Source organism: Priapulus caudatus, unplaced genomic scaffold (genome assembly GCF_000485595.1).
Source record: "Priapulus caudatus unplaced genomic scaffold, Priapulus_caudatus-5.0.1 Scaffold13, whole genome shotgun sequence".
Classification (NCBI taxonomy): Eukaryota; Metazoa; Priapulida; class Priapulimorpha; order Priapulimorphida; family Priapulidae; genus Priapulus; species Priapulus caudatus.
Window position 1 is genome coordinate 929248 of NW_014577074.1, and position 14979 is coordinate 944226.

General features: G+C 37.5%; 3 protein-coding genes across 6 annotated transcripts in view; 2 read left to right on the forward strand and 1 right to left on the reverse strand.

Annotated features, from left to right (window-relative positions):
• LOC106808717 (isopentenyl-diphosphate Delta-isomerase 1-like) overlaps nucleotides 1–3771 on the forward strand; it is an 8615-nt gene extending 4844 nt beyond the window's left edge. For all 4 annotated transcript variants that reach the window (XM_014811549.1, XM_014811557.1, XM_014811564.1 and 1 more), the window contains exons 3-7: nucleotides 809–960; nucleotides 1758–1850; nucleotides 2115–2245; nucleotides 2661–2844; nucleotides 3258–3771. In XM_014811549.1, the coding sequence (XP_014667035.1) occupies nucleotides 809–960; nucleotides 1758–1850; nucleotides 2115–2245; nucleotides 2661–2844; nucleotides 3258–3394 (697 nt within the window). In that variant the 3' untranslated portion in view covers nucleotides 3395–3771. The remainder of the gene's footprint in view (nucleotides 1–808; nucleotides 961–1757; nucleotides 1851–2114; nucleotides 2246–2660; nucleotides 2845–3257) is intronic.
• A 100-nt stretch (nucleotides 3772–3871) lies between these two features.
• Nucleotides 3872–14177, reverse strand: LOC106808707 (ankyrin repeat and zinc finger domain-containing protein 1-like). The gene is made up of 13 exons (XM_014811538.1): nucleotides 13905–14177; nucleotides 12232–12338; nucleotides 11456–11552; nucleotides 9410–9681; nucleotides 9073–9185; nucleotides 8701–8848; nucleotides 8133–8355; nucleotides 7682–7861; nucleotides 7100–7288; nucleotides 6619–6874; nucleotides 6182–6293; nucleotides 4892–5071; nucleotides 3872–4650 (listed from the first exon to the last, which is right to left on the reverse strand). Exons 1-13 carry the CDS (start codon nucleotides 14023–14025, stop codon nucleotides 4459–4461), a joined length of 2190 nt encoding a protein of 729 aa, XP_014667024.1. The 5' UTR covers nucleotides 14026–14177; the 3' UTR covers nucleotides 3872–4458.
• A 30-nt stretch (nucleotides 14178–14207) lies between these two features.
• The window catches only part of LOC106808739 (ADP-ribosylation factor-like protein 5B), a gene marked incomplete in the record, with an annotated part of 15117 nt that continues 14345 nt past the window's right edge, over nucleotides 14208–14979 (forward strand). The window contains 1 exon segment of the mRNA XM_014811579.1: nucleotides 14208–14447. Coding sequence (XP_014667065.1) covers nucleotides 14402–14447 — 46 coding nt within the window.

A 14979-nucleotide genomic window follows, 5' to 3' on the forward strand; every position in this document is an offset into this window, starting at 1 on the left:
ACGGTCCGGCATATTAGATAGTACCAGGGTACGTTCCGGCATATTAGATAGTACCAGGGTACGTTCCGGCATATTAGATAGTACCAGGGTACGTTCCGGCAGTACCCAGGGAGACATAGACCCTGGCAGCGTGAGTGACGTATAATGTAAACAATTTCTTACTGATTGCATTGTGCAACCATTGAACCAACCGTATCTACGGATTAGGGGGATTTCACTGTCAATCATCAGGAGTCGTGTGATGCAAAGCAGTCTCGATTGGCTATAAACACATCAGCTGAACATCGGTCAATTATGTGTATGTACGGTATAAACCGGATGAATAATGGCCCACTGCGTGTTTCACAATAGTGGCCTATACTTTATTATAGGTACCACATGACATAGACGGCTTGGTGGTTTTCAACATAATCTGATTTCTCTAATTATGCATTTCCCTTTATATAATCTGCCACCCTAACATCTCCCATTCCTCTACCTTTTACCATCCTCTGCCATTTTCCCTTCTTCATTCTTTCCTTCTCTTTTACCTCTTTCACTCGCCACCTTAATTTCCTGACCTCTATATACTTCCTCTACCTTCTCTCCTCCTATATTTACCCCCTCCTCCTTGATCTCTGCTACTGTTTTCTATATCCTTCCTCCAAATCTTGTACCTTCTCCCCCTGGCTTATTATTTGGTGAAGCACATTATATGTGCTTGATCATATTCACTGAACCATGTTGTACAATCTAAGCCAATGCAAAGTAGAAATAACCCAATTAACGTATTTTCATATAAATTATAAATTTTTATATTTGAAACTAGGATGGCTTCTCAAACAGGAGATGATATGGAAGGTTTGGATCCCACACAAGTAGAGCTTCTTGCTGAGCAGTGCATTGTTGTTGATGAACAAGACCGGAAAATTGGTGCGGATACAAAAAAGAGCTGCCATTTGATGGAGAATATTAACAAAGGTATGGAGTATTCTTGGTTTTTATCCCCATTTCAAAATGTTTACCTTCCCTCCAATACGCCCTCCTTTATACTGTCTCGGTAATTATGTTTATATGTTAATTGCTCTTCTTCTTCTCTCCTCCTCCCCGCTTCCTCTCTGCAGTCTAGATGTGCTATTACTGCTATAGCTATAATTAACTGTGCACTGATCAACTGAATCTTACCATGAAGTTGGACGTGTTCAAGGTCTTGCACATATTTTTTATTTTTTTGATAGTCAACCTGCTTTAATTAGAAACAGTACTAATTTAAATAAGGTTATTATCTCCTAAAGGCATATTCACGGAATATATACAGTTGTTTCACTGAATAGCCCCATTAGACTCACGCTATTTTGAGAATAGCACTTCCTAAATTGCAGAATCCAAGCATAAGCATCACAGCTCATTTTGAGTGATATATGTAATATTTGACTTTGTGTGCTTAGTTGTATGTTCAAGTTAATGAGGTTAATTTGATACAGAACTAGGTATGCTTTTGCTCCATGGAGTAGGATATTAAAATGTTTAGCTCAAAACTAAATATAAACAATAATGGTAGTATATAAAGTGTACCTACCAACTTCATTGAACACATGGATTTTCAACAATAGATTGAATGTGAATTTTTAAGAAAATCGGTAGTCCATTACCATCTAGTATATAGTGATATAGTATATAGTGATATAGTATATAGTGAGCATGGCCATGGGATCTAATTGAAATATTCTGCTGTATACTATTATGATATTTATTCTGTTTACTGCTGAAAATTGCAGGTCTTCTTCACAGAGCCTTCAGTGTCTTTCTGTTCAACTCTAAAAATGAACTTCTGCTTCAACAAAGATCTGATGAGAAAATTACCTTTCCAGGTACGGTACCAGGCTTAAATATGCAGGTTGTAGATTTGGGGACACCAAAAAGTATAGGGTATAAAGAAAAACACCTAGATGTTCAGGTTTAAATCAAATTGGCTCGTGGGACATAGTGAGAAAAATGTTAGCTAACGTTTGAGGTGTGAAATGTGAAAATGGTATGGTAAATTGTAGAAATAACTTGCTATACTTTTTCTAGACCCTAACTCCATGGATATGGATTATCCCCTAAAGTCACACTATATTTTGTTCTGTTCATAGGTTACTGGACAAACACATGCTGTAGTCACCCATTAAATTTTGAGGCGGAGCTGGCCCTTGATGATAATCTAGGTGTAAAAAGAGCTGCTCAGAGAAAACTTGAGCATGAACTAGGTATCAGTCAAGATCAGGTATGAGAATAAGGAATTTTGAGATTTTCTTAAAACCTTTAAAAAACAATTATTAAAGGTAATGGTGACGTTTTTTTGCAGAATCACCAGCTTTTCATTATATCTTTATTTTTCATCGTATCAAGATTCTATTGCCCATCGTGTTCCCAAAATATGAAATAATCGTTACTTATAACAGGACAAAAGAGATCGGATAGATACATGTTAACAACATTGCCACATGACAATGTTAATGGTAGTGGTAGTTGTTCCTTCGTCACAATGATCAACCTTTGGTAAAAGTCTATATTCACTAATATTCTGTAGTGTTATGCATACTAATTCATTGCAATACCAGTCCAAGATGTGAAAAAAGAATGCTTGCCTGCTTTTTCTTTCATATAACTATACATTTTCTCTCAATATTGAACTGCAGGTACCACTGGAAGCATTTCAGTATTTGACACGTATACATTATAAGGCACCTTCTGATGGCAAGTGGGGAGAGCATGAAATTGACCACATCCTATTTATCCAGAGAGATGTTGATGTGAAGCCGAATCAAAATGAAGTTCAGAGTACAAAGTTTGTCAGCTCAAATGAGCTGAGAGAATTTATAGGTAAATGTAAATTGATTAAAAGTTTATGTGTGAAAGTGTTTGGGTGAGCGAGGTCAGATAGCACTTACGTGGCCATAACATAACAATAATTTTTTTTTAATCAAATATGAGTTAGATAAAATATGAAAATATCTACAGTTACATAGTTCTGACTGGGTGAAATGTGGTATATGAATGTCAATAATTCGGTTATTTTGCAAGTTATTCACAAATTATATGTTTAAGCATTGCATTTCCCAAACGTGACAACTAATACCACTTTCTGTCCTCAATTGTGCTCACTGCAAAGCAAATCTTCAGAAAGAAGTTGTATTATGGCAAATATACAGAGTTGATATTAGATGAGATGGAATGTAGATAAATGCGTGTTAATGATAATGTTTTACATGGTATGTGCCTTGTTATACTTTCAGATAATTCAAAGGTTAGAGGAATTAAAATTACTCCATGGTTTGGCCTGATAACCCAAACGTTCCTATACCCCTGGTGGAAGAACTTGGCAGACATAGAAAGGTTTAAAGACCAGGAAACAATACATAAACTCGTATAGGTGCAAAATTTGTATAAATAGAATAAAATAGTTTTATTATATCATCATGCAAGGAGTACAAATTGTCAAACTGAAATGTAATATATTTCAATTATATTTTTACCTGATTTAATCTAATGTTTTTGTAAACATTTTAAAACATAAACAGAAAAGCATTTGTATTATGTAATGAATGAATTTTATATTTTCGTAAATGAAGGTTCGGCACTTATATGAATAATTCTGTATGCAATAATACATTGCACACCTATTTTTAGAACCTAGCCGAATATGAAATAATTCATCTCGTCGTTCAAGTCGTTAGGTTGAGTGCATACGTCATTGCTTGTTTTCAACGACTGATGTATAAGATTATTAAAAACCAGAGAAATCATTTATTTATTTCTGAAATGCATAATGGTTGATGCGTGCTCCACTTGTACATTAGTTGGCAAGAGCTATGCTATCAGGCCAAAGAATAAGATCAAAAGCCAATCGTGAATAAAATTTCGAATGTTTTATTAAGTTCCAGCTTTCCATATAGCTGTGCTTCCGTCGGTTATGTGCAGCTATAGAGGAAATTTGAAGTCCATAGCATAGCATAGAACCTAGCTGATAAATAAATTGGCTCCACCTGTGTAGCCCTTTGCACCAGCTACAGGGGTATATGACCCACAGTGCTGGGAAGTAGCAGTGAACCTTCACAGCATGGCAGACTGCCTGCTCGTAGCACCTTCAGTATTCAAATCAGAGATGGCTGCGTGTTTCGGTTAGTTTTTGTTCAATAAATGGACAGATTATGGTGAGGCAAGTTTAATTTGAGGATGGCAGGCTAAACAAGAACATTTATATTGTCAGCTAGGGTAGTTTTCTATTGTATTATCGGCTGCAGCTTAGCCGGTCATGCATAGATTCATTGCCATTTCCCAGCACTGTCAGGTGTATAGACCTGTGGCGGGAGTGAAGGCTACACGGGTAGAGCTATGTAATACATATACTTCTATATACTGTACATGAAGTAAATTTGATCCACGTGTTCACAAGTTCACAAATTGCCCGGTGTAGTGTGTATGCCATGATAAATTCTACCTGCCAATTTCACCATGCTTTCTGTGTTCCCTCAGGCAGGTTGTGCTACAGAATTTGAAGTCCATATACTCGAATGGTGTCTGTCCTGTCATATCAGTGCCACACTGAAAGCACCTTGCGAGGACAGGTATGCAGGAGCCTTGCTCCTGCAGATGTTGAACCATACGACGTTCTGCTGCTAGCGCCCTCTATTAAGAACAGCAAAAGTAATGTAACATTAGGCATCTTGTATATTGGCTTCGACATTCGTTAGTTACTCCAAATTCTGTTATGAATGGTACACAAAGGTTGATTTAAAAATATCAAACCAGAACTTGAAAAGATGAATCCGTACAATAATCCTTTCAGGGAGGACATCTTGCAGTGTCTGCACATAGAGTTGGTACTGATCCCTAAAGAGGAATTTGAAATATTTCAATCCTGCAATACCTTTTCTCGATCAGACAGTTCTAAAAATCTCTTCTTCTCTTTGCACTCTGCTGCAATCCTTGCTTCTTCAACCTTCAGCTCTTTCTGTCGCTCCTTTTTAGCTTTCTGTGCAAACCTCTTTCTTTCCTTCTCCTTTGCTGCTCTCTCCCTTTCCATCTCTTCTGTCAGTGAACTTGGAATCTTATGTGAAATATGGGTAGTTACCAAATGCTGAATGCACAACATATTTGATGCTGTGACACTGACACGCGTGCACGCACGCACGCATGCACGCACAGACTGGGCACATACCCCATAAGATTTAAATGTATAATTTGAAAGGCCGCACATATACGCGCCTGCAGACGAGCAGATCCAATAGAAGTTATGTGGCTAATTTCAATTAAATAATAAAATGGTGGCAAAATCGCAAGTTACTTGTGCAAAACAGTGCACAGCAGGTGCTAAACTTCACTAAGTAAATAACAAGAGCCGCAGAGCGTCTGGGCTCATCTGAGGTCTGTTGCTACGATTATAAACGTAAAATTTTGTTTGTTACAATTACGTTTTGTTAGGCGCAGATATGCAGACACGCAGTTGCGTACACATCATTGTTAGGACACGCCCACGATCGAGATGGAGGTAGGGGAGGGTGGGGAGCGGTGGGGGAAGGGAGGAAGGGCGAGGGGGGGGAGGGCGGCTCTAATAGCAAAAGCAGTTCACTCCTTTGTTAACAGTCAACAATTAAACCATGTTTAACCCTCCTCTTGAGGGTCAAAAGTTATCTGACACTTACTCTTCGCAGTCAGCAGAAAGTAGATTTCATGGTCCTTTCAAATAATGCCATAAAAATGCTAGGTCACCGCTGAAACAAAAAAGTTTTTCAATCGCCTCCGTCAGACCATGTCCTCAGAAAATGTCTAAATCTGCCCTGTGCCATTGACCTTTGACCTTGTGACCTCAATTTCGGCACAAGTGATGGCTTTTCCTACCATGATGCCTATACACGACTATCACGAGCAGCGTCGAGCCGTTTAGATTTGTGCCGCAATTCTGCATTTCCTCCCTATACCTTAAGTTAAGGAGTGAATGTTCCCCCTTCTTTTACACCTCTTGACCTTTGACCTTTGACCCCCAGCTTCGACATCCCAACTCGTTTTGACGATCCCCCCCAACGACCCGAATATCGTGACCGTACGTCGAGCGGTTAAGATTTGTGCCCAACTGTTGACGGACGCACGGACGCACGGACGGACGATCAAGCGATTCTACAAGCTGCATCTGACTATGTCAGATGAGCTAAAAACTTACTTGTGCTTCTCTGTAATCATATCTGTCAGGATATTTTCCCATAAATCTACGGAATTCGTTTCTTGTTGCTTTATCCTTCGAATTTAGAAATGGTGTTCTATCCTTCTTGTCACTGTCAAATGGCAACCGGCATTTAAATTTATTAGCAACAAGCAATAATAATACATGTATACAATGTATTATTAGCTCTTGTTAAGAATCATCCAACTGTAAATACATTTGCATTGTAATACATGTATGTATAAGTTAAGGTGGAACTGCATATTGAACCGATGATGGGAAAAAATGTATAGAGTAATATCAGATATTGCTGAATTACTCGAGTGACTAGTCCTCTGAATAAGAAGCATAACCAGTGTAATAAACCTTTCACAATAAGAAGCAGAAAATACTGTAACAAGAGAAGTGTGTATAAGCTTCTTTTCAAACCAATTTACCGTATACAGGGGTTGCTACCCACTTCCAGGAGCTGATTTACTACATGCACATGCCCCTCCTTTGCAGCAACATGTAGCAGTGTACTGTTTAGTTCGCCGAACGCTCCGTTAAGTATCTCAGCAAAAGCAGTCTGCTCAGGTGAGTGCGCAGCAGGGGAGGGTTGGCTCAATTGGTTAAGCAATTGATTCATTACTTCCACATTCCCAGTCTTGCAAGCCGTGTATAAACCATTCTTCAGTTGATGATGTTCCTCATCTGAAAATACAGGAATAAGAAATTAGCAGACAACTAAAAGTTCACAAGAATTATAAACATCACTAATGTGGCATAATGATACGCATCTCCATATACACTTTAATTTTGATTCAGAATGACTTTATTAAAGATCTACACACTATATCACGCTCTACGCACTTTATCATATAAATGTGCAAGTGGTAACATCACGGTTAGAAAGCAAACACTTGGCAAACAACTCACTGAGAATGCATGTGTCCGCCTGCTGTTGGCCAGCCGATGAAGTCACCGACTGTTTTTTCGGTTTATTACGGCGTCGTCGGCGTTTAGGTTTACAGACCATCTCCTGAAGACCCAGTGTGTCTATGCTCTCCTCTATAACTAGCATATCCATTTCACCATCATCGCTGCCACTAAGGATGCCTAGATCCTCTTTAAATATACGATATACACAAACAATATTTAGTATATATGTATATGTATGTATACAATGTTGATATTATGCCACACTTATATGAGCTACACAATGTATAATTTATCGATTGCCAGCAAACAGCTTAACAGTAAACAAAGTAACAGTAAGCTTTATCACTCACACCTTTATCTATATAAAATGTAAATTTTTGATACATTAAAAATATTTGTGTGCAGATAGAAACCAAAGTTAAGAAAATTAGCATTCAAGACACTAACAATAACCTCAGTAGATTTGGTTCAATAATTATCCTGATTATAGTGGCATGCGTGTGAATATTAGCAAATATATAAATGCATAAAATCCATGAGAAAAGATGTATGTTAAAGGATATATACTCAAACACATACCTGGTATCTCAGGATGGTCGCTTGACTGGTTGGCCTTGTTTCCCCCTTTCTGGCCAGATAAAATTGCAGAATCACTTACATCATGGGTCTCTGGCTTGACCCACAAGTTATGACGTTTCTTGTTGCCCAACAGCTTTCTAGGAGAAACTGGTAGATGACTTCTAATGTCAGCACCCTCACCTGTAACACATAAGTACTACATTTACCATGGAGCAAAATGCATATGCATTGCACGCATGTAGCACTATACAAACCAAGTGGCACAACACAATACTGCCAATCTATTGCTGCATAACTTCTACCATTACAACAACCAGGAGCACTTCTATTATTGACTAAATGGAAAAATATATATATATATACTGGACAAATTTCATACCAAATACTGTAAATTCGCATCAAAAGATTATTTAGACACTAATGCATATAATGGTGGAAGTATCAGTCATACCAAAGCACTCTATAGTTGACAAGTAACTGTGCACCCGTTTGATCTCACTGAGCGTAGGACGACGTGTCGGAAATGGTATCGTGCTAATGCGAGGGTCGTTCTTGTTGATGGGAGCATCTTTACCATGTAGGAACATGCCTCGGTTGTATCGTGGGGCTTGCAGAAATATTCTATCACATTTTGTAATTCTGTCCGACCAGCTCGTTAGCAGCTCCTTGACTTCCTGGTGTACACAGATATTGTTAGAACATACTCCATGACAGAATTCATCAATTCTTGGACATGCAAATCAAGTGATTCTAATGTTGGTTTCAGCAGTGCTAAATTAACAGTCATTGAAAATTTTCAGATGAAGAAGCTTAGAAAGCTTTACGCTACTTATCCTACAACCCAAGTGATGTAAATAAAGTCAAAAATATAATGCGTGAATGAAAACTGTTACCTCAGTTAGCATTGTATTATTACTTTAGAACTCAACAAAAGAGAATTAGAAGCATGCCTTACTGAAATACTCAAATTTTATTTAAGGTTCAAAAATCAATGTTCTAGTTGGAACACAGCCGCGTACCAGCGCAAGGGCAGCTTCATTGTATCTGCGCAAACTAGCTCCTGCTGATCGGGCTTTTCCATGAGCACCATCATACGTTCCCTGAGATGTTCCACGCTTCGCTCGTACAGTGTAACGATGAAAGGTCTTGTGCACCATTATCTCATCCCTGCAAGTTATCAGATTTACTGCTAAAGACATGGAGAATCAATAGAGAAATTAAATTTTTCATGGCAAAATCTAATAACTCTTTATCTTACGATTAATACTTCTGGTACACTATGAGATTACTATTGATCAACTCCTAATCCTAAATGCAACTTCCTACACTGAAAGTAACTTCCAAATGTAGAAATTAATTAGTAGGTACAATATACTATCTATTTCACATACTTGTCGAATATGCCAGCAGCAAAATGACCACCTCCTGCCATAATAATAGCCCAGTTCATGTGATCGGGAATATTTGCTATTATGTTAGCAAGGTCATCATTGCTAGGAGTATCCTAAATCATAATACATTCAACTGTTAATCGCTAATGTAGATCATGTTTCAATTATAATACCCATTATTACTATTAACCTATCAGAATTAAAGCAAGATTTTTAGCTGTGTTGTTTTATAATGTATAACATTCATCAAAGCGTTTGTAATTTTGCCATCAAGTGAAGAACTTAAATAGTAAAATCTATGCTACAATCATCTATGCTTAATTAATTTGTTTCTTACCTTTTTGCTATGTGTTATACATCTGTAGACAGCCAGCAGTTGATCAGACTTATTTCTAAGGAAAATTTTTGGGGTTCTGTTCATAATAGCCTGAGTTAATGGCATGCTTTGCTCCTCATTATTTATGGATCCCTTTTCATTGGTATCCATGCTCTTGGAATCACAGCCGAATAAATTGTCTGCAAGATATTTGCTAGAAGATCCGTCACCTTCTCCAGGCGATTCTGATTCTGAGTCATCGGTATCAGAGCCCGAGATGCTTGACACATCCCCTGTGAGTTAAGAGTTAAAACATTAGTTAATAAATTTAAAAAACAATAAAATGTGCTAAGGTTGATGAAGGTAGAGAATTAACATCACATATTACAAATAGACAACACATATTCAACATAGTTATATGCTGTAAAAAACAGCACACTGTAATTAGTGCAAAGCATGTCATGTACCATAAAATAAAAACCAACATTGCAAGCTAAAAATCAATGTCACCCAGTGAGCAGTCTTGCCACCTAGCATACACAATGTTGTAGAAAGAGAGATGGACCAGTGAACGTAAGCAATATATATCAGATCTGGTAAAATACAAAGATAGTCAAAACACTAAGAAAGTACTAAAAACTACATTTCCTGTTGGTAAGTGTCACTGGCATTTGTGGTTTATATGGCAGGAAAATGGTTGGTGAAAATAGCATTTCTATTCAAACTTCGTGAATTGTGGATATGCATAGAAAAAACAAGTAGGAATGGAATATATATCATGAATATATGTATGTTTAATGTAAGGTTAGACTTTATGTTTATTGATTTACAACTAAATAGGTAGACCAAGGCTAGTATGTGGAATTGTGTATCACATCATACTCCCCTAGTATTATTTCCTTCTGATTTTACATATGACAAAAATAGTTATAGCCCAATTGTCATACACTCCACGCAGTGTGATGATTTGCTGTTATCAACGTGCTGTGATAATGGCAAATCATCACAGTTCGTGGAGTGTCAATTGTCAAGGCAACATGAAGTTTTGTGGACTTAGACAATCAAGGTTTCCCTTGATATCTAGTCTCTGCCTACTTTGATTTAGTCAGACCCCAAAATTCCATGATACCCTCACAAAGAAGCAATAGCTATATAACGTAATTATGATATGAACACTATTAATTATTAGTGAGATGATATCAAGAGCTAATAATGCCAAGGTATTATTAGCTGTTGGCAAGGTTCAACTTATCGTAATATAACGAGGTTATTGAAAAGAGGGTCTATTCCCCTAAATTAAATGTTACTAAATGTCTAGAAACAATCTGGCTGCACTTTGAAATTTTCACTTTAAAGGGAGAGTTTACTCAAGGTTCTAGGGTTATTTTCAGCTAATTTAGGTTATAATTACGCTACATAAAAAGTTTCATGGTTCAATCACCATTAGAAATATTTTTTTTAATGTTTTTAAACTAACGACTACAGTTTGATTACAATGACGGTGGCGCCACTCAAAGCGCACGATCTGATAAATTGCGCAAAACCACTTTCCAGCCAAGGGCTACAGACCGAGGGTGGTTCTTATTTATTCATTTAAAAGCAAAAAGATTGTAATATCTTATAAACGACATATAGTTTTCAGTTATAATATGGATAAATTTGCCCTAAAATGAATATCGTTCGGTTAAATAGCATTTAGGTATAAATATAATTGCATTTTTGTGATTAGCCCTCGGTCTGTAACGTGCAAAATAAATGGTCAAATACGCAACTTTTTCGGGTTGGCAGCACGGTCGCGGGTGTCATGGTGTCGTTCAAATTTCGTAGCGTTGATGTGTAATTAATTATAACAATTAAATTATGTATCTGGTAACAAATACGTGTGGGTATAGACGATTTGTTATACAGTAAGTACAGTTGTATGCAGTAAAATCCTAGAGGGTACTGTCCCTTTAAATGAAACTAGATGTTTAGACTTATATACTTGATATAATCAATTGTACATTAGCCAAAACATTGGACAAACAATTCACATAAACACTATAAAATAAAACTGTATATACATGCCTGTAATATCTTCGAAGATTTCTTCTGACACAGTTGGGAAATTGTGCATTTTCTGCTTTAGATTATATCTATGCCAGTCCAATTTGTAATGATGAACCTGCAAACAGATGACAATGAAGTGTGAGGCTTAATCACAAAAATATAAGCTAATATGCTATACAGGGTTATGTATGGTGGATGACCTTGTAATTACTAACAAAGTAACCTATTTTTTAACACTTATGTTATTCCAATAAAAGATTTTCCTGTGAAACCATTTTTGTAGGAAATCATAGAAAATACCATATAAATAATAAATAATGACGATTGTTATCTTTGGAAAAAAAGCTGAAAAATGAGTATCAAGCTTATTCCAGCTCATATAAATACAACTCGAGAATCCCCTTCAGCTGTGGTTTCAGATAGTGCCAGTAATTTGTGTACATGCAGTTATTTCTCACAACATCATACATCTCAACCTTGCTGAGAACTGACACAGTGAAAATGCTGTGTATAATTTAGGCAAAAAACACATTGCCCCCAGACAGGTGTGACAGTTTACTGTACAACTGTAAACAGGTTCATGTGTATATTGTTAAAATTATGCAAATTGTGAGACTGTATGTTTGGCAACACGATTTTCGCAGGAAGACATTAATGTGTGAAATCATAAAAGATTATCACATTGATTCATCATGATATTTATAGACCACCAGCCTGTCACATTGTGTCCCTCATATTTTGCCAGCCAATTTACCTACACATAGCAATTTTGAATAACTGACATATTACACTACCTGATCTTTTCTGTCTGTGAAACTAATACAACATGCAGTACATGCCATCTTCTCTGACACACTGAACTCCAGTCTTGTGTTTTGATGAAATTTACCTTCTTCTCCATCTATAAATATACCACAAAACCCATTAATATAGATCATATCACATTCTTATGATACAGACAGGCAAAGCAACCTATATTATAGGTAGCAAAATACCATTAAAATACCATATAGGGTTTTTACGAACAATTTATATTACATGAGTTACATCAGGAGTATATTAACAGGTTACACTGCTATGTTGACATGTTAGAAGAGATTAGAGATGGAGGAGAAATAGGGAATGACAGGAATAAGAGGATCAATCGTAGGTTGTTAAACTGCAAGGAAGTGGAAGGTGGTGGGGGGAGTAGTAGGGTAGTGGTATGGATGGTGGTGATGGTGGATGTGGGTGATTATTATCATAATGAACATACAAGGAAAGCAAAAGAGAATGAATAAATAAAAATATTAAAAAATAGATAAAGAAGAGAATTTTAAGGTGATTACTTCATAATTTACCTTCAATCACTGAAAAGTTATTAAATAACCGATTCTATATATTGAGTTTTTGGCTGGTATATACCCCTCACAACTCTGTATAATCAAGCTACTATCCATCGTCTTTGGCCTCTCATCCTATACTAGCTCCTCTTGCCCATCTATCCGTATGCTCCTTCATTTCCTCTCAACTAACTGTAGCTTTTTACCAACTTCTCAAACTAATTTCCTCCTCCAACACCACTTTAATCTTCCCCTTCTCATTACAATTAGTGCCTGTCTTCCCATTCCTATGGCAGTTACAATTGTTGCTCTACCCCCCATGAATTAGCAGAATATGCATATGTTATCCAGGGTTCTTCCTAGGAATTCCTGGCATGTCGTTTATTGAGTGATGAGGGGGGGGGGTGGAGGGGCTGAGAGTAGGTTATATCAATTGGAATAAAATGTGAACACACAGCATGACTGTGTAGGAATTGTCAAACATAAGCAGCTGGAAATTCAGGCATGTAAGTTAGGCAGTTTATGATATTTGGTCCTATATGATTATGACAATGTTTCAACTGGCTATAATTTAATCCTCCAACAGTTAGGTGGGTAATTTCTAAATTACTTATCTGCAAGACCATACGATACATAACTTTGCCTTGGTAAGAAACGTTAAACAAGTAATGATAGCTACGTGTCTTCCCAATGCAATGGCACACTACTACTACTAGCGCTAAGCAAGGTTGAATAGAGCACCTAACTTTTAAGCTAAAATAGCTTTCTTCCACACCACCACGGTTTGGGTAAAGCTAAAGCATTGAGCATGGGTAACTGCTCAGTTAGCTCTAGTAACTATAGCCCGCGTACAGTTGCCGCTGGCTGCCAGCTGCTGCCAGGCGCCTGGCTGCCAGCGGTAACTGTACGCGGGCTATAGCCTATAGGCTATAGTATAGACCGTATAGTATACTGCTCAGTCTGCTGCAACAATTAAAACCTGTTCTCACACTGTCACAGTCACACCTTTCCAAAAACAAGTTGCTGTCTGTACAGTCAATTGATTTGACTAAAGATTAAATTGCCATTTGGCTTATGAATGCGAATTTACTGCTGCAATGAACTTTTAGAATTAATGTTTGCTAACTAAAGTAACTTAAACTTACATTCTAGACAATGTTTCTCTGTCGTTCCTAGTTCAACAACACGCAAACCTTCAAGAACTGGTTCGTGTTGTTTATCATATAGTTTATAAACCTTATACTGTTTTGAAGATGCCTTGTCCATTTTAATAAGTAATCACAGGTCACACTGTTCACATTGGTTTTAAAATTGCATAAACATATAAACAACGAATACGCAATCACATTATTGCATAAATGTTACAGTAAGTTAACACCTGGGCGCTGACATTAGCCGGATGCGTGCACTTGTGTTTGTGCATGACAAACCGGAAACGGAATTCCCCCCACCGATCACGATCAAGATGGTTGATGCTCTGGTTAGATATAGGAATTTTATTGCAAGTCGCAATTTGTACAGTACTTCTATCCCAAGTATTTTTTTACATGAGATTTTAACTACACATTCAGTTCATAAAGAGGAATGCTAGACCTATTCTTGAGGACGGTCTAGTGATAGTTTAATTCAGGACGTCCTAAAAATGGGAATTTTAATTTCCAAAATATGGAGCTTGTTTTCAAACAAGGGTAAGCAAGTTATAACAAACAAATTGAAACACAATTACGAGTATTCTAATCCTAATCCGACACCAGCCATATGCCTAAAGATATCTCTCTCTCACACACACTTTTAGCTCTCTCTCTCTCACACACACACACACACCTCTCTCTCTCTCTCACACACACACACCTCTCTCTCTCTCACACACACACACCTCTCTCTCTCTCACACACACACACCTCTCTCTCTCTCACACACACACACCTCTCTCTCTCTCTCTCTCTCTCTCTCACACACATGTACCGTAGTATTTGGACGCTCGCCCGAAACTGGACTCTCCTAAGTGCGCATGCGCGCAGGCGCCTCTTGTTTTGCAAGGGCGCACACAGCGCATGCGCAGTAGTCATCTGCACATCTTGCCCATCGAAACGGTTGCAATAAACAAACATGGCGGACTTCCCGGTCACTGACACTGATGGAAACATTTGATTGAAACAATTTGCAATATGTAGTAAAATTAGTAAGACTGTTATGTGTGTCAGGTTACAAGGCGAAACA

Bases quoted from the DNA above. Each gene is read 5' to 3' on its own strand.
- LOC106808707 (XM_014811538.1), bottom strand. From the start codon at position 14,025: ATGGACAAGGCATCTTCAAAACAGTATAAGGTTTATAAACTATATGAT. The intron at 12,339-13,904 runs GTAAGTTTAAGT...GTATATTTATAG, and splicing joins AGAGAAACATTGTCTAGAAT to ATGGAGAAGAAGGTAAATTT. The intron at 7,289-7,681 runs GTATGTGTTTGA...GTATATTTAAAG, and splicing joins CGACCATCCTGAGATACCAG to AGGATCTAGGCATCCTTAGT.